This window comes from Pseudopipra pipra, chromosome 5 (genome assembly GCF_036250125.1).
Source record: "Pseudopipra pipra isolate bDixPip1 chromosome 5, bDixPip1.hap1, whole genome shotgun sequence".
Classification (NCBI taxonomy): Eukaryota; Metazoa; Chordata; class Aves; order Passeriformes; family Pipridae; genus Pseudopipra; species Pseudopipra pipra.
This window is the reverse complement of record NC_087553.1, coordinates 9091878-9115225: the sequence shown is the minus strand read 5'-3', so window position 1 is coordinate 9115225 and position 23348 is coordinate 9091878. Positions and strand designations below refer to the sequence as shown.

Genomic DNA, 23348 nt, shown 5'->3' with positions numbered 1-23348 from the left:
CTTTGTCTGAACCTTTACTGGTTGAAACATCTTGTACTGGAGTCCTGTGCTCCACATGCTGTTGTGTTGCAGTTATCAACACAGACTCAGGCCTTCTTGAAAAATGTAATTTTCCTGCTTATTAAATGTTCACTTACTTCTGGAGAGTGGTAGAAAATTTTATTTGCTGTTTTGGTTGCATATTTCTCCTACTGTTTTGACAGGCTTATGTGGCTGTTGTAGCTACAGTGGAAGTGGGTGGTTTTCCATTTGTGGAAAGAAGCAGTCCTTTCACAGCCCCTCTGTCAGGCTATCTGGTTCTTTTCGCTTTTGAGTGTGTGTGTATGTTATATAAATGTAAATGTGTCAAGAAGCCACTTAAGCTGACATGATTCCTTCAGATTCCTTTCTGTCTGGATGATCCTGGCTAAGCAGGAGTTCGAGGTAGCTTACCCTTTGGCAACTGGAATAACAAGTTTATGAGCTGGCTCGGAAATTCATTTTTACCTATTGCTGTTAAAATGCTGCTTAAGGAAATTCGTACAAATATGTGGCATATACTGCTTCACTGACACTTCCTCTTGCCATCATCCCACGTTCCCATCCATCTGCCTTATTTTATCTCCTCTTCCCTCCTCAACAACCCCCTCTCCCCAAAGGCACAAAAAATCCCCAGCGAACAAAAAAACCCTACCAAACCAACAAACACATATATTTGACCAAGGTTATGCTTTAGTGACTAGATGAAAATTAACCACATATCATTAACCACATTTATAATAACCAGGTATTTATCTAGAAAACATAGAAGTATTTCCACTGCTGAAAGAATGTATTTACTCCTTTAGCAGAATTTCCTGTAAGTTTAAGACTCTTTCTCAGAATAAGTGATAGATTAGTATCTTTTTTTGAAGATTAAGAGCGTTTTCTTCATATTATTAACAGCTTCCAGTGCCTGTGATTCATGTTGATGATATTTTAATTCCTATTAAGAAGTCAATTCTTATTTGCAGTAGGCATTGGAAAAAAAAGGAACCAACAAAATTTGGCTCAGTTCTAAACTTGCATAGTTCTGTTGCTATTTATTCTCCCTTTTCAATTTATATATTCTTTTGGAGGTGAAATGTAGGGTTTTTTCATATTTTTATTAAGATCTATCATTTAAGTAATTCCTTAGCACTGAACAGACTCCCAGTGAGCAGGGTCAACTATAACCATTGATAAGAAACCCTCAGTTTCTAACTATACATTAATTTTCAGACTGCTACAAAGCAGTAATATTCTACCTGGGTTTGAAGTTACCAGTTATATTGAAAAGCTGTGCAGGATGCTGCAGGAATCCTGAACTGACTAAAAACAGAAACAGAGTAAAGAAACCAGTTCTACATCAAGCTCTGTCATGACAGTACTCTGTGAATTGCTCAAGTTGGAGTTTGCCTTCAGTAAAACGCAGTGGATTATGGCTCCCTGCTGCACATGAAATTAGTTAATCAAGCTTCCTTAAAAACAAGCAAACAAGTAAACCCCCACCAGAACTGAAAAATCTGTTGGTAGAAGCCATCGGGGTTTTGATTTTATTCTTTTTTTAACAAACTCAACAGATCTTCTGTAGAGCCTCACACAAGCAGGAGAAATTATCTGCTTTTGTGGTGAAAGAGTCTTACAAATCTACTTAACTGCATACCCTGATGACTGCCATTGGTGGGTTCCTCATCTGCCTCTTTTTGGGTTCAGTTTTCAGTTCCCAGGAGCAAAAGGAAGTCCTCTATATAACTGCTATGGCTCTGAGTTGCATTAAGCTGGTTCTAAGGCTGTGGCAAAATTTTCATTCCTCATAACTTTTAAAGCCATGTGCTGGCAAGAGTGTCTTGAGGAAAAACTCTCACCTTGAGCACGCAATCGGAAGTTCAAAATTTGGCTATTCTAGGATTAAATCCTCTGCATCTTGCTATTCTAAGATTCTGTTCTGTTAAACACTGTCTGGGCAAAGAGACTAAATTATTAGGCCATTTGCTATATTGACTAACAGTTTTAACAAAGGGTGGTCAAATAAATTCACCAACTGTTGCTTTGAACTCTTAAACTAAGGAGAAAATGTTATAGAGGGACAATGTTACATTCTGGCAGAGAATGATTTTGTCAGTATCTGAAAGGCTTCCTTCATGAATGGCCATTCCTTTTGGCCCGCAGGTGTTTGATGTGACTTCTTCAGATGGAAAAATGTCAGAAATTTCCAAATACAGTAAAAATCCCAACCGTGAAAGGTACCTGGTATACTAATGGAGTGGGGTTCTGTCCTTCAATACAGATTCCTTCAGGATATTATCTCCAAACCATGAATTCCAACTTGCACTTCAGTGGATTTGTCTTCCCAATTGCAGCAATGAATGTGATAAGCATTGTGCCCCTACTGATTCTTGTTCCTGTATTGGAATGCATTAACTCCTCGTGTCTCTTTAGTTCCAAGGACACTGGACATTCTCCAACAGTTTACATTGGTATGTATAAAATCCATGTGTTTATACAGTTTTACTTTGTTTTCTGTTTCTGAAAGAGAAATTTCAGTATGATGGATGATCCTATACAACTATTTCTGGCTATAAATATTAAGATGGACTTGTTTTGGGATGATGCTCAGAGGTAAATATGTTTCAAAGGAATTATTGAAAGTCCTGGAAACACATACTAGAAATCAAGAAAAAAGAATGCATAGCTTTTGTGTAGGACAGAGACAGATGCTTCTGACCAATAAAAAATTTTGAGGCACACAAAAAATAACTACAAGTCATCCTAGTATTGGAGAGAAGTGATATTAACTATTTTGTCTTGAGAACTACTCTGACTTGGTTATCTTCTATATGTTTGTTTATCCATTTTTGGAAAGTTAATTTATGTTGAAAGTCTCTTTTGGAAAAGAAAAAATCCTTTAGTTAATTGCTCTCTGATACTGGATAAATGTGTGTTCCTCTAAATGGTGAGTTTGGATTTAAATAAGTAGGTTATGAACTGAGGCTTTGTTTTTCTGCTATTTTTTACACTATAACTACATTGTTGTTAGGACTGCAGCTCATAAGAGGGAAATTGTATTATCACTAGTACAGTTTCTTCCAGATTCTGCAGTTGTATCACAAGTGAAACAAAAGTATCTAGTCTAAGTGTGTATCTGCAATGGGTGTTTTTAGAACTGATGAGCAAAACAAAACATGCAGACAACCATGCAGGACAAATAGGTGTGTATCTCTAGGCTGCTGTTCCCATTGGAAAGGCTGAACATTTCACAGGTGGAAGGTTACTTGGAGAGGCACAGCTTTCCTCTCCAGTACTAGAATTTTCGTTAAAATACCTAGTGTGGGATAATTGTTCAGGTGTTTAGCAATTTGATTATTAAAATCCTTAACTGAAACATGCCTAAAACAAAAAGGGGTCTCCAAAGGTGAAGTTATCTCTTTTTCTCACAGTGGTAAAAAGAAGTCTTCCCTGTTGTGAGTCCCAGTGCTTCCAGCAGTAACTGTTGTAACCTCAGGGTTGGAGTTTGGCACTCATTTCAGGGCAATTCGTGGTCTAGGAGCAATGGTCACTTTAGTAGGGGTTGGGCCTCCTTCTGTAGACACTGGTGTCATTTTTTTAATTTATTTTTATTTATTTGGCTTTTAATTATCCCCAAACCTCTTATGTTCTACAGAACAGAAGTGATTTGGAGGGATCCTCTGTGACCCTTTTCTGATGTCAGCTACGTGTAGTACCACCAGAAAATCAGCTTCCATTCTTTATTCACTTAAAACTATTCCCTTTCATAGACACTCTCATTAAACTTCCTACATTTTTTATCTTCCAGTCTGCACTACAAATCTCAGATGAAAATATTTATAAACCACTATTTTCTCAGTGTGCTGCTATTAATTCAATGCCCCATGGCAGGCAGCACAGTGAGTACTGACACACACAGAGGTATTAATCTGACTAAATTAGCCTAATTAAGAGTGTTATTAAGTTTTATACAAACCAGAAGCATATAACACAGCAGGTTGCAATTACCCTAGTTTTAAAAATAACATCTGCATTAAAACACAAAAAGCACGTTCAGATAATCATTTTCTTTTAAACTATGGAAATTTCCAAGTTAGTATTAATGTTCTATCCTCTTATGTTGAACAGCAGTAGAATATATGCAGTGGTTTATTCTTAATAGCTTCATTTATTAAAATAGCCTCCTGTTAGAGGTGATAAATTACCTGAGGCATAAAAATACCTGTGAGTACAGGCAATGGCTTCACATATCCAAGTATATGACTGCACCTGCAAATATGGTAGACCTCTAAGTGCCAATATTTTTGCCAACAGTTAATTAAGTTCACAATTATTTTCAGGAACAAAATTGGAAGTATAAATAGGCAGTTGGTGTTAAGCCAACCTATAACTATATTTTAATTCAACTCTTGTAAGAGGAAGGAATTTCAGCAGTTTTCTGGAAATTCTCAGTATGTTAAGAATAACAGTTTTCAAGTATGAACCACATAGACAATGTTGAACTGAAATATCTGATTGTTCTGTTTAAGGGTCTATATGAAAACTGTAATCTGTTACTTTCTCTCTAGTTGTTGATTTATTTGTAAATTAGGTATGACCTAAAAAAACATTAAAATCTTAACATGAATTTAGATTGTGTCCCAAATATGTTGAATATCTGGACCTCTTTACGAAAAACACTAATAGTTGGTAGACTTGGTTTTTTTCCAGTTTCTTAGTTGTCTGTGGGTTTTTTGATTGTTGAGATGGGTTTGTTTGGTGGTTTGTTTTTTTTGTTTGTTTTATATTTGATGCTGCTTGATTCAGTCAATAATGCAGAAGATTCAGTAGAGAACTGAAATTGTGTGTCTGGTGTGTGCATCAGCTACAGGCAGGAGGTTCTAGACAAAACACCTGAGCCATAGAATTCTTTCTATAATATTCTTAATGGCTGACTATACTGAAATGTTGTCTTAGTCTTGGATTTACTCCATCCATGAGTGATATGGAGAACAGCTCTCCATACAGGACACAAAAGCAAGCCTCCAGTCCAGTGTCTATTTGAGGTGATTTGGAAGTTCATGATGACCATTTATCCCTAAAGACATTCTAGTTTGAACAAGTATGAATTCTAGGAAAGCTTTTTAACCTGTACAATTCAGGATGTGAGATCGGGACTCACAGAGGTCCAATACAACCTTAGTCCCCAGATAACATAAAGAACCTTGTCCTAGAATCACCCCCAAATATTACTAAAACTAGAAAGCCAAAGCCTCAAATGGTCATTCTAGCTGCTTGTTTCAAACAGAACTGAAGGGAGAAGAGTAAGGAAAGCCAGATCTCCAAGTCTCTTGGTTTCTTCCTCTGCCACATAAAGCCTTAAAAGATTAAAATTAAAATTGTTGGGCATTCACAGTTTACTTTTTCTGAAATGAATTGGCTTTTTGTAGGGAAAAATGCTTCAAGTATAGAACTGTGTAGTAATACTGAACTGCTTCAGGTTTCTTTAGTACCAACATAATTTTTCACTAGGAGAGCTCTTGCTTTGGAAGGTTACAAGAAGCTCCTTGAGGGCTTTATACCTGGCTTTGACAAGCTGCATTGGTTAGAAAATGCTGTTGAATTCCCTCCTGTCATCAATTTTCAAGCAATAATTCATTGATGTTCTCATTAAGCACTAGAGGAGCCTTAACAGCAAAACAGCTTCCCAGGCTCAGGTTAGGCATTGGGAAGGATATTTAAAGGTGTGGAAATGCAGGAAAACTGTGCTGGTGGAAGGGTGTGAGTTTGGTGCTGAGAGAAGAAATACAGAGGCCTGCAAAAACACAACAAGGCTAAGGCCAATTAGCTATATGAGTTTTCCACCTCTTCCATACTGACACCCAAAAAGCAAAAGTTTATATTGTTATAAATATAATATGAAACAAAAGCTTTTTAATGTTGACATCAAATCTAATAAGCGTAACAATTATCAGTCATGAAGTCAGAGGAGGCTTTGAAAGAAATAATAGTCCAAGTCTTTGAGCCAAAACTGTCAAAAGAAATTAAATTCTCCTCACATTATGGCTTAGAAATGCTGACAAATCAGAAATTTGATTAAAATAAGTGGGAGTTCAAACCATAAGAAATATACATGTTTCAGGTTCAGAGACTTATTTGAAAACTGTGCTTGCTTTGTGTGTTTCTTTTCTGAGAGGCTACAGCCATTTCATACTGTCAAGGTCAAGAAATATAAAAAACCACATTTAAATTGCATCCTCTATGCAATGGGCAAAGAGTGCATCTGAGTTTTAGAACATTTTATCATGCATTATGAGGCTGAACACATAGGGTTGGGGTTTTTTTCTGGTCCTGTGTGCTTGTGCAGTGCTTGCACTTTTGCCTTACCACTGAGGCAGGTGTAAGACTCCATGAGTTGGATGTGCAGTGGTATATTGAAATGTTTTTGGGATCCAGTGTATTACGGATCCTGTGGCAATATTGCTTCAAGACAGCTGAGAAAGGCAGGAGGCAACTGTGGTCTCACAGCTTATGTGTAAACACTTAGAAAGCTGGAGATGAACTCTCCCACTAAAGCAGATCTCATCCTGAAATGTTTAAAAGTCCAGCAAATGCACTATAAGCAAACTTTCTAGAGTAGTTCAAGGGAGCTCTAAAGTGGACGAAAAGGAGAAAAGGTAGGAATCCTTGATCTCCTGAGGTGTGATATGCACAACTAATCTTTTCCTCTCCTATCTGCCATGGCCTTCAGCCTTAGAAATCTAGTATTTTGAGTGCCTGCACTGCTTCTTTTTAAATAGAAAACAAATGGTTAAAGTTTACCATGTATTTCAGAATCTGACTGCTGCTTAAGTAGGAGAATTTCCTGCTGCTTGATAGTCTTTCCTACCCAGTCTCTTGTGATATCTGGAAGGACATTTGCCTTTTCTTTCTCTCCTCCTTTCTTACCTCCTTCAATCTTCAAAAAAAAAGTAAAAAGCTGTTCTTTGTGACTTTGGTCTTCAGAAAAGTTTTTCCTCTCCCTCAATTATTCCACATTCTTAAGTTCTTTCCGTGCTGACCTGTGTTCCTTTGCCATATTCATGTTTAGGTGTTCAGAAAGAATGTTTTGGGGCGGGGGAAGGAATTTATTTTTGCATTTCTTAGGAGTTTGCTTCATTATAAACACATGAAGATCCTGTACTACAGCCTTGGTGAATGCTCTCTGTGCTCTTTGCTCAGTTGTAGGTCACTTATCCGCTGCACTCTCTGTGATGGTCGCTGGCTTCTCTGAAATACACCGAAAGCATTTCCCTCAGGTGGAGCAGACGCTTTCTGAGGAGGTTCTCCTGGTCTCCTCCATGCCTTGCTTCCACTTAGCTCCTCAATACATCCTCCTTGGAGTGGCTGAAGCCTTGGTAACTCCCTCCTGTAAGTAAAACCTAGTAGGCTAAAGCAAGAGTGTCCTGACTCGTGGAGAATTATATCAGCTGCCTAAATATAGTTACAGTTGTTTGATATTTTATCTCTGGCTCTCTTCCATGGGCTTAATGAGCAGATCTGTGCTTTACCTGCTTCGGAGAAGCACAATTTGTCTTTGCTGACTGTAACTCAGAATGAGCAATGATATTGTTCCAGATTAACTGGAAGATAGCACAGTCCAGTCAGGTCCCTGGGGTGTGCAATCCACTGTTTGGCCTTGAAGCTGAACCTGCTAAAGGCAGGGGCTGGACTGGATGAGCTCCTGAGGTCCCTTCTGACCTGAACTCTTCTGTGATGATTTTATTGAGACAGAACAAAAATACACAGGACAGCTAAACTCTGGTTATGGTCTGTGACCACCTTAAAGGCCACAGTCAAAGCGAGGTGAAGCAATTTAGCTCAACACTTTCCATTTGTGGACCCAGCAAATAGAATTATTATGTGTTTTTCGCCAACACAGAGAACATGTGGGCAGGTAACACAATTCAACTGACTCACCTAGAGAATGTTGTAGGCAGATGCAAGATTTTTGTTAGTGGTCCAATCAGGAGTCATCAGAATATGCCTCCACAGATCATCACACCTTAACTTGTGACATGCAGCCAGAGATAAACACTCCTGTTCTTCAGAGCACAGGCAGAGCTCAGCTTGTCTGCCATCCATACATTATGTAGTCATCCTCTTGATTGTGAGTCTGAACCTTTTCTACCTTCCATTATTTACTTTTCCATGTCTACACTGACATTTCTGAGGCTTATTTTCTTCTGAGGAGCATGAAGAGTGTTTACCAGTGTTTTACCTTGCAGAGCTTCAAAAAAAAAGTTAGTATTATAAAAATAATGTAAGCAACATTCACTTAGAGACACAGGTAAAGTAATTGACTGGCTGATCTCTGCAGGCATTTAATTCGATGGATTGAGTGTCTCTTGTTCCAGTACAACCCCAGAAATGTTCAGCTTTTTATTTAAGAGCAGGAAATAACTTCAGTGTCTCAGCTTCGTTCTTATACTCTAAGACTACTGAAAGCTGTGGGTCGCAGTCTGTCACTAAAAAGGTAATTTTCCCTAGTTTTAAATACTTAGCACTTTCATAATGCCTCTTCATCTGATAGCTCTCAAGTACTTAACTGAGACAAGTTTCTAGGCAGGTAATTTGGTTTCTAGGTTACAGGCTAAGTGTAACTGAAAACTGTGACCTTCTCTGTTTAGCTTAACAAAAAAAAAAGGTTAGAAGGTGACTTGCTTACAGTCTTCTCATGCAAAAGCATGAGAAGAATACTGCTGTTAGAATAAAGCTTTTTAATCCAGCACACTGAGACACAGCTGAAGTCCAGTGACTGGAAGATGACATTAGCCTTTAGAAAAGAAATAAAACTCCATCCTAGGCTTTTTTTTTCTTTTTGAGAGATCTTTTTAAAGGACTGTGATTAGAATTTCTTAAGAAGAAAAGCCATCTTTACCCATTTAAGTAAAGATTAAGCATCTTGCTAAGACCTGCAGTTAGAGGCGTGATTTAAGAACCCAGGCAAATGGGACTAAGTCTAAACTTGAGACTTGCATACAGAAAACTAAAGGTAGATGCCTAAAGCAGATTATTGCTGTAGCTGATGGGGATGCTGGCCTCCATTCCCTTGCCCACACAGACGTCTGGCCCCGTTTGTCAGGGAGTATCTCGGCCGTGCACACTGGACAAGCAGGATCTTCGCAGTCTCTGTTACCCCAGGTGCTGCTGGAGAAGAACATGGTTTTTCCCACAAGTCTTGCACCATGTCTGATCACACCCCCAAGCAGATGGCTGAGGTTCACTGAAGCACATCTGGCAGCACTAAGCATCTGTGTTCAGGCTTCTGAACTGAGCTCCAGGTTTCTACTTCAGTGCGAACTGAATTGGCTTTCAGGAACCATTCAGTGGATCTCTGTGGATGTTAGTGACAGCCTAGACACTTAAATAGTTGTTCCAGCTTTCCTGACATTTTACTGCCTTTCCTATGCAGAAGGTCAAATTCAATTATCATAATAATTTACTTGACCTGAAAGTACATGATCCGAGTTGAAGACAGAAATGTTCACACTTGTAATCAGAGGGAAGAAAGGAGTTATCTCATTTCTGAAGTGCTTGGTTAGAGAAGTTAGATTTGGCATATTAAACTCTTTATCTTCATTAGCACCTCTTTTATTAGGACTGTTCAGACTGGAAAAGAGAAGGCTTCAGGTTGACCTGATTGTGTCATTCCAGTATTTCAAGGGAACCTACAAGAAAGATGGAGAGAGACCATTTACAAGGGCATGTAGTGACAGGACAAGGGGGAACAGCTTCAAACTGAGAGTAGGTATAGATAAGATGTTAGTAAAATATTCTTTACTGTAAGGGAGGTGAGGCCTGGGATAGTATGCCCAGAGAAGTTGTGGATGCTCCATCCCTGGCAGTGTTGGATGGGGCTCTGAGCAACCTGGTCTAGAGGGAAATGTCCTTGCCCATGGCAGAGGTGTTGGAACTAGATGATCTTTAAGGTCCCTTCCAACTCAAGCCAATCTATGATTTGGTCCCTGATACTTAGAATTATGTTTATACAACATATTTCATTATCCTGTTGACAGGAGTTTTGTAAAATCATCTGCTTCAGGTGACACGAGCATCTCTTAGAATAATATCATCATTTAATGTTCCCCTACCACTAAGGTAGTATTTAAAAACAAAATAATGATATTGCTCTCCTCCACAGTGCTAGAATGTAAGATCTCACAGTCCTTTGCCAGGCTGAATTTGTAACCCTAGTTTTAACTAGGAAACCAGTCTTTTAAGGTTCAACGATTTAAAAGAAATCAGTGCTTGCTGAAGTGCTGCAAGAGTATCACCATCAACATGTCTTAAAACACTTAGAAATGGGAAGCCTTGTAGCAAACAGCTCTGTTAGAGGCTATATTTGGGATTGCTTTGCCCACCAATGAAATGCAATAGTCTCCAGGGTGACATGCAGCAGCTCTTTAATAGTTTTACTGCAGTATGCAACTGAAACAGCAGGGCCGATTTAGGTAAGGAGGATGCAATTGCCCAGGGTGAATTTGGCCAAGATGCATGTTTTGCACCCTTGTTTTCAGAAGAGAGGTATAACCAAAAACTTCTTAGTCTTAGTGATTCAAATTAGCCAGGACACTGATTGTGTGATGTTTCAGACTGTGTTGTTGCATCTACAGATGATGTTGCAGGCTCACTTACTTTCACTTGCCCTCAGGCTTTTGGTTCTTCTTGTGAATAAGGAAGAAAACACTCTCCATGGTGTTTTTTTCTTTAGCATGTTTCCAAAGCTCTTATTTGGACATTCAAGTTATAAAGGGTGAAAGGTGGTGATTGCAAAGTTTCATTTGTATTCAGAGATGTTTCAGGCGACTCAACATCCAAAGAGGATCCTCTACAGCATGTTTTTCAAGCTAGAGGTCATGCAAATTCAACTAATAAAGCAGGTTGGGAGACACTGGGGCTTGACAAGTAAGTGTGGATGAGGGGTTAAGGTATGAAATTAGGAAAGAGAGGTTAGTGATAATCAGGGGAAATTACTTGAAAAAACCAGCTATTATAAAGTCTTTATAATAGCCTACTTTAACCTATTTTAACCAAATTGCAGCTGATGGGATTATTTGTAGTCATCTATGCTAGAACAGCATGCTACAGCTTCTCCTTGGTACCAAAGCTGTTGCTTCTTCTGGTTTAGCCTTCTGGCAAAAAAAAAAAAAAGAAGAAGGATGTCTTAAAAATTATCCTGTGAGTCTGGGGAAGAAGAGCATTGTCCAGCTTTAAGGTAAAGAGCAAGGTAACTGCCCAAGTTAACATAGAGCTCTAGATTTCTGAAGTATTTAGTAGGGGCAGCTCTGCATTGGCTCTGGCCTAGGGGTTCCTGGTCTTCTGCAGTTAAATATCACACCTCTTGTCTTCATGCTTACTGACCATGGTGGTGTTTCTCTGGTCTTGCTTATGCCTGAGGTTTTAAAAGGTGAAAGCAGCTATAGGGGTGAAAAATCCTTGTGTACTTGTGGAACACTGGTAGTTGTACAAGCTGTAGTTTATTACAGAGATTCACTTAAACAGTTTAGATAATGCTTTGTTAATAGGGTACATGCTAACACATCTGATTGCTCTTCTGCAGCAAGTACATTCTCTGTATAAAATATGGAAATTCTCTATTACAGATGCTTCGAGATATTTTTCTGTCTTATCTACCTTCTGACATAATTTACTTCTTTCTTTCTTTTTTTTTTCTTTTTTTTTTTTTCTTTTTTTAACCTGTAAATGTGTCTGTTTCCTTTCCGAGGTGCCTTACTTTCATTCCGGCTCGTGCCTGAAAGAATCAGAGGGATTTCCATGCACTTTTTAGCTCTCTTTAATGGAGCTGGATGCTTTATGGGAGCTTTCTTTGTTCAGACAGCCCACGCAGGCACTCAAGGTAAGAGTATGCTCATGATCGGTGTTGCGGAGCAGTTTTCTCATATTATTGATTTGGAGAATTAGGCAGCAGAATTAAAGGAGATGCCAAAGTTTCATTGATTTGCTCTCACAATTAAGATGGAATTAAGATAGGAAATAGCCTTCCAACTGTATTCATCCAATTTTAATGAGTCATCTTAGTTTTGATAGTTGGAATAATTAGAGGATGGCATCTCGCAGGAAGTCCTCACATCCAGTCTCTGTACTTCTGTTCTGGGAGACAAGAAAATAAATTGGCTAGGAAGCACCTTTTTATGTTCATAAATTCACGTTATTCATACTCATGTGGAAGCCTCTGTCCATGAGAGGAAGATCTGTGCTTTAAAGGATGGAGAACATGCATTCCTGACTGTTCCACAGAATCACAGGGAAAAGAAGTGGATTGAGTGTTTCAAGGCTGTCTAGGGAGCTGGTTCTCCTGGACCCATTACTTTTCTCTTGCTTTCTTTACATCATTTCCCTTGCCTAGCTATTGGAAGAACCAGATTCAGTGAAAATATGATCTCGCCCTTTTGCAGGTGAATACTGCAATTCCCAGAGAACTTCCTGTTTCAAAAGGAGTTATTTCAGATTCAGCCCGTTGAGGTGAATTTAGTGTAAGCCCTGAACTGGAGTTTTTTCTGGGTTACTGACTTTCAAGATAAGCCAAGAATTTCTTAGTCATTTTCCCTTTGCTGATGAATCTTTGTTCAATACAGAAAAGACTTGTTTCATAAGTAAATTTAAAAAGTAAAGTACTTGAGCACTTGAACCGAGGGACAAGGATCCCTTTGTTCACATATGAAATAGTTCCACTTGCTGAGGCAGTACTTCTAAAGATGCTTTCCATTGATAAGCTCTTTTGGTACTGTGTTACAGAGAACTGTTCTCTGAGAGAGCACAGCTCCTGGCCCCAGTGCATGACACCACTGCAATTACCACGGCTGCAGAATTTTGCAACTGCTCAGGGTTAAGTTTTGGGTTCTTCTCTTTCCTACGTAAAGAATCATGTATTTTAAAAACAGGGGAAAATGGGTATTTTGAAAGGATGACAGGAAATTTTTATTCCTACTTGCAAGATCTGAACAAACAAATAATGCTTTGACATGCAGTGCTCGTTTTAAGTTAAAAATTCAATTAAAATTTTATTATGAGGTATAAAAACATCACCTAGAGATGGGTAAAAAACAGGAATGTTTACAGAAATGAATCAGGCAAAGAGCTATTAAGTACCAAGGCATCCAGTGTGGAGAGGTGAGCTCCTTGAATGTCCCCCAGTAGAACAGATTGTTTTTCATTGTGTACTATGGGTTCAGTATAATACAGATTCAATGAAACAAACAGTTTAAGAAAGACTATGTTGCTGTCTTCTTTACTCTCCTCCCCCTGAAGTATGGAAGTTATCAATTTCTATAAAGTTGAAATATTCAGTAAAACTGACATATTTTACTGCAGTTTTACTTTGGGTATAATTAAATAAATAACTATAAAATAATTAGGCGTAATGTCAGCACCAAAATATTTTGCCTATGTTGTGTCACTATTATGTAATTAATTTATTAGTGAGTATTTTTATACAAAGTGATAAAGGAAAACAATTTTTGCATTTGGTTTTCAATTCAGGACATTTTTGTCTAGCTTTCTATCAAGGTGACTTATTCTTTTGCTGTAATTCTGTGTGAAATCATTCAATTGATTCAAAAAAAGAAAATGCTCATTCCTTGCCAGAAATGTTGTTTTAACAGAGATTTCAAATTCTTATCCTGTCTGGGATCGAGAAGGCTGAACTCTGCAAATTCTCCACAGGATGCAGGTGCCATGTTCTAACCTCTTTCACTCAAGATTCTTGAGCACACTGAGAAGTGTTCTGGCTAAAATCCTCATCACTCTTATATACAACAAACTCCTCTACTTAGATTTGACCAAAGAAAAAAAAAGGCACTATAAGTATGTCTTTGTTTAACTTTGTCAGACCTGCTGTTCCTGTGGGTGGAACTGACCCCACCATTACCCTGAGCAAAAGTCACTCTTAAATTTCCCAGGGATTCAGTGACAGTCTATATTCAGATTAAGGTGCCCTAATGGGACTGAATAAACCCCTAAATAAGAAATGGCTTTAGAAAAAATTAAGTGAAAAATGTTCAATGTTTGCTCTGCTGCTCCAGTTACAAGAGTGTTAGAGGATGCTTTCCTTATTAGTATGTAAACAACATGTTATTAGGCCCTCACTTTTTACTCTTAAAAATAAGTGGAATCTCACAAGTTATCTCTTTCCCAGTGTTCCTTGCTTGAATAAGATTAATTATTCCAAATTACCATAATTCATGCAATTCACAGTCTGTAAAAGATGGAGATATTCCTGCATCCTCATTTGTGTTACAATGCTTCAGAATGAAGACAGTATATTCCTCTACTCATCCCAGATAGACTTTTGTCCAGCTGACTCTTCAATCAAAGTAGGTTTGGGATCAGACTTCTGTAGCTGGGTACAGACTAGGAGAAAACCAAAGAAACATTTTAGGCTTGGTTTTGTTTTTCTCCTGGTTTGGTAGGAACTATTATGAACAAAATTCTTCTGTTCCATCTGTATTTTTTCCAGCTCTTCCACTGGGCTTCTTACAGTGTTCTTAGGTGCTTGTGAGGAAAAACTAAAGATCAGAAAAAAAATAATTTTAAAATTTATAAAGTCTAATGGTTACCTATTGAACCTTCTAAGGATGATAGTGATTTAGGGAATAAAACTGTGTCCTCTCTTGGGTTAAATTACAGTCCAGTTACACAAATTAAGCTCTCATTACTGACATTTGGTCAGGTTCTTTTCAGCTTTTTTTTGTTTGTTTGTTCCTAAAAAAGCCCAGCTAGTTTATTTATATTGAAAGTTTTCTCATTTTCTGAAAGAGAAGATAGTGTTCATGCAACAGTTTTGCAAGATTTAACAAGGTTTAGTGTGTGACTCCTGGGCTATGAATGCTTTTTGTCTTGTCCCAACTAAAACCTGAGCCAAGACTATTTCTGGTTCTCCCATCTCTAAGCAATGAGACCACGTTTGCCACGTTTCTGCAGCAAAGTAGATCCTCCAATGTGTATTTTGAAGTGTTGAAGCACAGAGGGTGTTGACAAAATTTAAACTTTTTTATATCCTATCTCATGTCACTGGTTTAGAATTTTATTTGGGTTTTTTTATTGGCAAAGTTGATCAGATATCAGTCAGTCAAAGCTGCATTAATCATTTTTAACGCATCTATGGAGGATGGTGTGAATATGATAAAATAAGACTTTTTTCAAAAATCTGACGAGTGCAAACAGATGATGGGTGACAGTGATATTTTCAGTACAAGCTGGGAAACTGCTTTCTTTTGGATCTCTTACCTCTCCTAACATTTTAACGGAAGAAGATGCAAGACAAAACCTGTCCTCCTATGCCAATCATTTCAGAATACATTTCTCTAAAAATAATAATATAAATATGTAAAAAAGAAACAAAAATAAAGAAGGTCAGAGGAAGGAAATTGCCCCAGACACAGTATTTAGAGAATTGTTGGGGTTTTTTTCTGTGGTTTGGGTTTGTTGGCTTTTTTTGGTTGTGTTTTTTGTGGGCTTTTTGTGTTTTGTTTTTTGGCTTTTTTTTATTTTTTATTTGGAGCCTTGTGTGATTCTAAATACCAAAGATGATAAAGCTAAAGGGTATTTCTTACAGTCCAGATGGTGGTGTCCACTGATGCCTACTTAGCTAATAAGGATTAGAGGCAGATTGAGACTTTAATTTGGATATGATTAAACACTAGATACATGCCCACTAAGTTGATGAAATGATTGAAGGCAATACAAACCTTTTCTAAGATATGAAATAATTTTTCTCTGTAATCATAGTCTAGGTTGCTGGATAGATGCAAAAATGCAGGAATGGTACTGAATAGACTGACTTCTGGCATGAGACTGTTTTGCTTTGTTTCCAGTGTTTTCTCTGTAATAAAATACGATGGTGTCATTCAGTAAAAACAACTGAATGCCTTCCTGTGCAACTTTGGGCGTTCCCTTGAGCTCTCCAAGGGTGCCATCCTAGTAAGAGATACACTGTGTGCACTAGTATTTGTTAAGTTTGGCTTACAGCCTTTTCTACATCTTCTTTGGTGGCTAATAGTGCCAGCAGCTTGTTGCTGTCAGTCATCCACCAGAAGCAGCCCAGGAAAGTTTTTGTCCGTGTCCTAATCTCTGCTTCGCCTACACCTCTGCCTGTTTTTGGTAGGATCCCGTGTTTTGGTGTTATATAATACTCCTTTTTCTTGTACTAACTGAGCAATTTGAATACAAAATTGATAGGACTGCAAAATGTCAGTGAAAGTTCAGCTAGTACTTCATTTCCGTGATGGTAGAGCAGGCTTGAGGAACTGACAGTGCTAAGAATTAACTTCTAATTTGTTCTAAATTCGCTGTAAAATACGAACCCAGTTCACCTCTAACCAGTAAGAAAAGTCTCTTTAAAATATATATGAACTAAAAGAAACTTCTGATTCTTTGTGGTGATTCATGCTACAAAGTATTTCCATTGTTGGAATAAAAATGGAAATCAAAAGCTTGTTGTAGAAAATTAATTCCCAGTGAGCAATTATCCATGTGACAAACCAACCTTGTAATTGGCACTTCTGTTGGCAATCTCCATAGAAAAGTAAAGGATTGACAGAACCCAAAGGCAGTCCCTTTTGGGGGAAAGTGAATTGTTAGCATATCACATGCTGATTCAAGGACGAGAAAGTGCTGGACTATTGAAAGACAGCAGTGCCCAGTGCTTCACTCCAACAAAAACAAACAAGCTGATCCATTAAGTTCCTGGTGTTCATGGCTGAGAGTAAGATCCTGAAGGTATGAACCCCAGACTGACCTGGTCAGTGGAGGGTACTGGATTCTGCAGGCAGCTTTTGGAAGATGTTGGTGGGGTAAGGGGTGAAAGCATCTAGAGGGATTTTTGGTGACTGAAACACGTGGGTGATATTTTAGCACTGATGACTGTTCTCCCAAGGCTTCCTGCCAGCAGAGGAGAGGATTCTCTGTAAAGTGAGTGTAAGTAGAAGTAAATGTAGTTCAGGTTAATCCCCTCTTTCATGGAAAAACTTTTATTTAAAAGGGAAAATGGAAGAAAAAAGAGTGAGAAGTAAATATTTTCGGCCGAAAATAGGAAATAGTTACATTAATCTTTGCTGCGTCCACTGATGAAAATGCATATTGGCAGTAGGATTACAGTCTGGGTATCCTAGGACTGCTGCCATCCTTGTTCCTCTGTAGAAAAAGACAACCCTGACAAACCTTGTTGCCCTTCTCTGAAAGGAAAAGTCCTCTTGCTTTGGACAGAGCAGGAAACGAGAGAGGGAAAACGTGTGTGCTATGGCAGCTGGAGCCTTATCATGCCCAATCCAATTTTGTCCCTGCCTATGCTGTTGCTCATTTATACTAGAGGGTTTTCCAAAAGCTCTGTGTCATTATCCTGGCCTTGCTGTTTACACACTAGCTATTAGTAGAAGAAGCAGGGAGGAGACAGAGCAATGATCTTTGACCCAGGCCATGGAGGAGACTGGTGGTGAAGCAGGAGCAGAACCCAGATCTCCTGCTTGCCAGGCTGCCCTCCTACCCCTCCAACACTTCCCCCTTTCAGTGCTTCCATCTGGTGCCTTCACTAGTGGTAAGACAGTTTCAAAGGTCCGTTTCACCCCATTCTCTTAGATGCTGCTAAATTATTTTTACTTATTTGTTTGTTTTTATCGCTCGGTGCTAGTTTTTAAGTACATGCTTTCTGTTCAGGTTCCATTTTAAATGCCATTCCATTAAAGAGCTCCTGCTGCTCATAAAGTCAGCCTGGCCAATGTGAATAACCTAGCAGGCAGTGTGAACTCTGCTTTGACAAGCCATAGCACCAAAACCCGTGCGCGCTTCCTCTTCCATCAGCTCCACACTCTCCCTCCCCGACTTCTATTGGCCACCGGGGGCTGCGAAACGAAAAACTACCTGATTGTGAATTATGACAGTAAAAGTTTATAAGCTGCTAAAATGAAGTTACAGCACCTAGGAGCTCGGTCGACTTACAGTGTTAAATGACACGTTTTAAAACTCGCTCTGAGAAGGCACCACAAAGGGAGCGGCGCAGGCGGAGGTGAGGTGGTGCTGCTCTGGGACAGGCAGGAAGGTAACCTGGCACGGGGAGAACTGCAGAGGGGTTTGGGAAAACTGCTGCACGGATGGCAGTTGTTCTCTGTTAATCCCAGGAGAGCTAAAGGCGACGGCTTTGAAAAGAAACGTGTTTCCCTCTAAGATGTGGAGGGAAGATGAAAAAATGTAAATACACGAATGCGTGTTGGGGAGGGGGTTGTATTTCTTTGGCTTCAGTCTCTCCCGTGCTGTGGAACTGCTCTTTTTCTCTAATTAGAAAAATACTGACAAGTTTAAGTTGGCATTTGATGGCTAAAGATGGCATTAGTGGCCAGAAGATTGGTTAAGGCTAACAGGTTTTTGCAGCACAGCTGTGGCAAGAAAGCTGGCTTTCCTCCTGTCCTCTTTAGGTCATTCAAGAGCTGAATAGCCACACTATTTAGATCGGCAGGATTTGATACCAGACTTGGATGTAGCAAAGAAAGGTGACTTTGGGCATATTAATGGTGGTATTTTAGTGCAGATCAGGAGTGTGCTTTTAATCTGAATCTCCTGATCATCTCTGATTTGCATTGCAGAATGATCTTGGAGCATAAAAAGAAGTGCATTCCTTTTGGATGGAGCTAAAGGAATGCTCATGTCTGATATGTTCCAGCTGTTAGTGGGAACTGGTCTGATGTGAACCCCCCTGAGCTGTGGATTGTGTGGACATTGCATTTTCAGCACCAGCTGCTTCACATTCTATATTTCTTCATTAATTGCTAATGAAGACAGTCTATCTGCCTTCTTCAAAGGCAATAAATATTCTATATTTCCAAATTATGTAAGTGGTCATTACAGCACTGTATAGGTCTCTGATATTCTGTAACTTCAGTTTCTGTCTTCTTTTTCAGTTTGGTTTTATGTTTTTACTGTAGTTGGTTATGGTACTTCAGGTGCTTACTGTGTTCAGTTGCAGACTGACTGGGGCTGGCTTTCTTTTCAAGCATTTTGATTTCCATAGTTATTTACCACCCAAGCCTGTTTGCAGATCTGTTGCAATGAACACTGAAAGCAATGCAGCTGCAAACTGAAGCACAGAGGTATACAAGCAGGGAAACCTCTTCGTGCACCCAGATGGTTCTGTCCTCTGCTGAATGGAGGCTGCCAAAATGTCCCAGACACTATTGCCAAAAGCTTTGGTACAAACAGATCTGATTCATGCAAATAAACACTGCATGCAAGAGAAGAATGTGTTGCTAATGGCAGCTATAAAGAAAGGTAAAGTGTCAGATGGCTTCTTGGTAACGGAGCACCATGCAAGGCACCAAGCAAATGCTTCTCATGTTTTGGGGTTTTTTAAAAATTTTTTTGTTAAGGAGAATCTATTAAAAGCATGCAAGATGTGAATAAGGATTTCTACTGGCCACCTTATTGTAGCTCTTTCTAAAACTTTCACATTTAACATTCATTTAGCTGTGTGCAAAGGATAATACAGAGGGAAGGTGGCCCAATCATTGCAGGAGTAGCTGTGCAGAATTAGGTTTTCCAGTACACTTCAGATTTATTAGGAAGGTTTTTTTGGTTTCTTTAGGTCTCTGTTGCCCATCTCCAAATCAAGAGCAAACATACACTGTAGACTCAAAAAAACCCCACGTAGGTGCTGTGAGAATGAAGTCTGTATAAACATCTACAGGGGGGTTCAGAGCACCTGCTGGGATTGTGTCTTACACAAAGTTATCTTTGTGTCTTCCATATGAGCCATGTCTCTTGCTGCAAGGCAAACTAATCCTGCTTCAAATGTCTGCTTTACCAGGCAACTGGTTTCCACACTTGCTGCATGAAGGTAAATTGGAGAGATTCTTCTTCTTCTTGGCTTCCTTAATGATGGTGAACACCCTGGGGTTCTGGACCATTGCACACAGGTATGTGTAAGAAAACGAAAGCTTGACATTTCATTTGTAGGTGTGGGTAGAAATTCTTGTAGAATCTGTAAACCAGTGTGTAATTAAGAATTGGTAGTGATAGATATGTGAACAGAGATTTCACAACAAAAATGTGGTAAGGTTAAACAAAAAAGACTGGTGCCACTAGCCTTAAATACTTAAGGGGTCTTATTAATTTAAAAATGTCTTAAAGAAGAGGGTCATATTCTTTACAGAAAGGTGTAAATATTTTGGCATGGAGTTTAGATAGGAGCACAAAGATATCTTGGCCATGGAACTGACTTCCACTGCCCTTGGCTTTGTACCAATTTACAGAAAACAATACAGTCATCTCAACAAGCTTACACCTTTACTAAAGGACAGTAGTCAGAGGGGTGGTAAGAAAGCAGCAGACCACTACAGGTTCATGCTGTATGCAGTGGTTTCAACAGCACAACCCTGCAAGGTTTTCTGACACTCTACTGGGCATGGGATGAAAGCAACTTTCTGCTGGAGAGAAAAGAATTTCTCAGCCCCCACACAGGAAGCAATTAGAGTGTAGGTTTAATCCCTGTATGTCACCTGTAAACTGCAAGGAACTCGCAGCTGCCGTCCCCTCTTACATCCAGGGTGTTCTGAAAGTCAGCCTGCCTTCCGTATTCCAAAACATTCATCACAGTTAACTCTATTGTCAGCATTATAAGTAATATTTGAAGTCAAGAAGAGGGAGGGAAGCAACCGGTGTCACCGGGAGTGGGAAGGGTCAATGGCATTCACTCTTAGACAGTGGGAGGCAGTTCTATGGAAATCCTTCAGAAACCTTTGTGAAGCAGGGATTTGATGATGACAGTAATGGAAAACTTACAAGGGTAGTGCACTTCTAGAGCTCTTGACAAAAGCATTGCTTTTTCCATTACATTTAGCACCAACTTTGCAGCACCAAAGTTTACTGTAGCATCTTGTCAATTCTTTCAATGTGATTCTCTTCTTTTAAACGTGACCTGAGCCACAACTAAAAAAGTTTCTCCTGCATGTACTTTGTATTCCTCTTATGAAATGCGATTTTATTCTTCCGTAAGATGAAATTTTCATTTGTGACATTTACTGCTGAAAATAAAAGGTTTTGGTAGTCAAAAAGTTGACATAAAATTGGATTCAACTCAATAAAAAAATTTTCCACAACTTAACATGTTTTTGAGGAAATGTGTCTTCCTAAGAGTAAGAAAAAAAATTTTTAAAAAAATTATTTCAAATCAGTTTTTCACTTCAGAACCAAGGCACTTCATTTCTCAATAAGACAACCAAAACATTAAAAAAATAAGGTTTTTGAGGTCAAATGTAATTGTTTCATTTTGTGCTGAATAAGAATTCTCCCAGAGGGGAGAAAAAAAGGGTGAGGACCATTCAGACAAGCGCTGATTACGTGTGGGAGAAATCAGGCTTTAAAACTCTGAATTAGAAAAATATACTAAAATTTCTCTGAGGAAAAAGACATGTTTATTTTTTAAATTCATTAAAAAGGCACAGTACAGGTATTATTAACATTTGTATCCAGTTTGGCACATCTCATCCTGCAGATCTGAAAGGTTCTAGGAAAATGCATATCACTGTCCTATTTTTTTTGACTGCCTAGAACTCCAGGACTCAGAAGGCACTGTACCTTGAAAAGTAATGCCTAATAAACAATGGGTGAAGCTAATACCTGAAAGGATGATTATTTTGATATTTTCCTTCCCTATCATCTCCCCCAGATACAACAAACTGCATGAGGATTACACCGGTGAATTCAGAGGAAGTCTTTCTGGAGAAAAACTTTTGAAGCATGGGAAAGCCATCAAACATTATGGCACTGTCCTGGAAAGATCTCCCATTTTGTCTCCTATGAAAAAAATCTGATAAAATTTCACCCTTGTTTGACTAAATTTTGATTGTGTTATCCACCAACTTTCTGATGATAAATTACCTAGCACACTTAAGCGGAACCACCAATGTATTTGTGAATTATCTGATGAATAACAATGTTATTTATAAGTTTACAAAATAGCATTTGTCATGAGATTTTGCCTTGTAGGAGGCTGAACTGTCATAATTCACACTGAGGAGAAGGAGAGCTCACTGCTTGGCATGGTTAATGGGGAGAGGCTTTTAATGTCTATATGGAGATAGGTGTCCACATATATTTGTACTTAGGAATGGTTCAAAATTAATAAACATGAATTCATTTGTTTAGCAAATTACTTTGTGACAGTATTTACATTTACAAGTAATTTTGGAGTCTGGTATTGGTTGGTTGATACTTGCAAACGTGGGAGACTCGTGTGCTGCTCTTGGATCTGCTGCTGATCTGCTACTCAGCCTTCTGCCAGTTGCTTTAGTTTGCATGTCACTAAAATGGACACAGCCATACTTTGCAATCTTCCTTGCAAATTGCCTGGAGATCTACCAAAAATGTACTAGATACTGTATACCAGGCATCAGTCCATAAACTGTGCCATGAAAAATTAATGCTGAGGCATCCAGTCTTATCTGGCAGAAGCACTGTGAGATTTGCCGTCCATAAAGGATGACATAAAGAAAAATGATAGGAGGAGAACTGGAGACTAGAATTTATTTACATCAAAATTACGAATTGTAGCCCAGTTTCAGGAGCTGAATGTAATTAGGAAAAAAAAAGATTGGGAAAGGGTAGATGCAGTTGGAAATGGGGTGAAAAAATTATTAGTAAAATGCATTCTAGTTTAAAGATCTACAAAAAATCTTTGTTGATTGGCTGATTTTGTTATTGTGAGAGATGCTAATCTAGCACTTAACCTTTCTTTTTAAAAGTCATATTACTAAAAAGAGTGAGAATAGAAGTGGAGTATTTAGGTCATAAGGAAACATATCAAACTCATAAACTAAAGGAGCACTTTGATATCAAGATGTTCATAATGGAACTGGTAGTTAAGTCAAAATGCTTGCTAGATATGAGGAATGCTCTATCACAAGAGAAACTACATTAAAAGAATGTAATTAAGTGATACAGGGCAGTTTGTGAGCTGAAACTATAAAAGAGCTGGTAAAAGAAATCACTTCTCCACCATTAACCATATTTTATGCTGTAACTCTGGGTTGGTCATTGTGGAAGTGGGAGCAAAATGTAGTAAATACACCTCAGAAGTAGGAAGGAAGGCAGCAAGGAACTCTTAGTTTCATCTCACTAGTATTTAATTATTTAAAAAAATATATTTCTAGTCATGAGATTTAAAAAAAAAATGGTTCAAATGCAACACAGATGTATCAAAGGTAGATTTGACAGATTACCTTAATGTCTGCGTAATGAGAACTCATTTTCTAAACAAAACATAGTAGAGATGATGTACATTGATTTCAGTAAAGCATTTGACGTATGTCCCATGGGAA

At 38.6% G+C, this 23348-nt stretch overlaps 1 protein-coding gene across 1 annotated transcript in view; it reads left to right on the top strand.

Moving 5' to 3' along the window:
* Positions 1-22175, top strand: part of SLC15A5 (solute carrier family 15 member 5) — a 33395-nt gene extending 11220 nt beyond the window's left edge. The window contains exons 5-9 of the mRNA XM_064654377.1: positions 2288-2477; positions 7207-7395; positions 11753-11884; positions 19838-19946; positions 21698-22175. Of these exons, the coding sequence (XP_064510447.1) occupies positions 2288-2477; positions 7207-7395; positions 11753-11884; positions 19838-19946; positions 21698-21842 (765 nt within the window). The 3' untranslated portion in view covers positions 21843-22175. The remainder of the gene's footprint in view (positions 1-2287; positions 2478-7206; positions 7396-11752; positions 11885-19837; positions 19947-21697) is intronic.
* The last annotated feature ends 1173 nt before the right edge of the window (positions 22176-23348 follow it).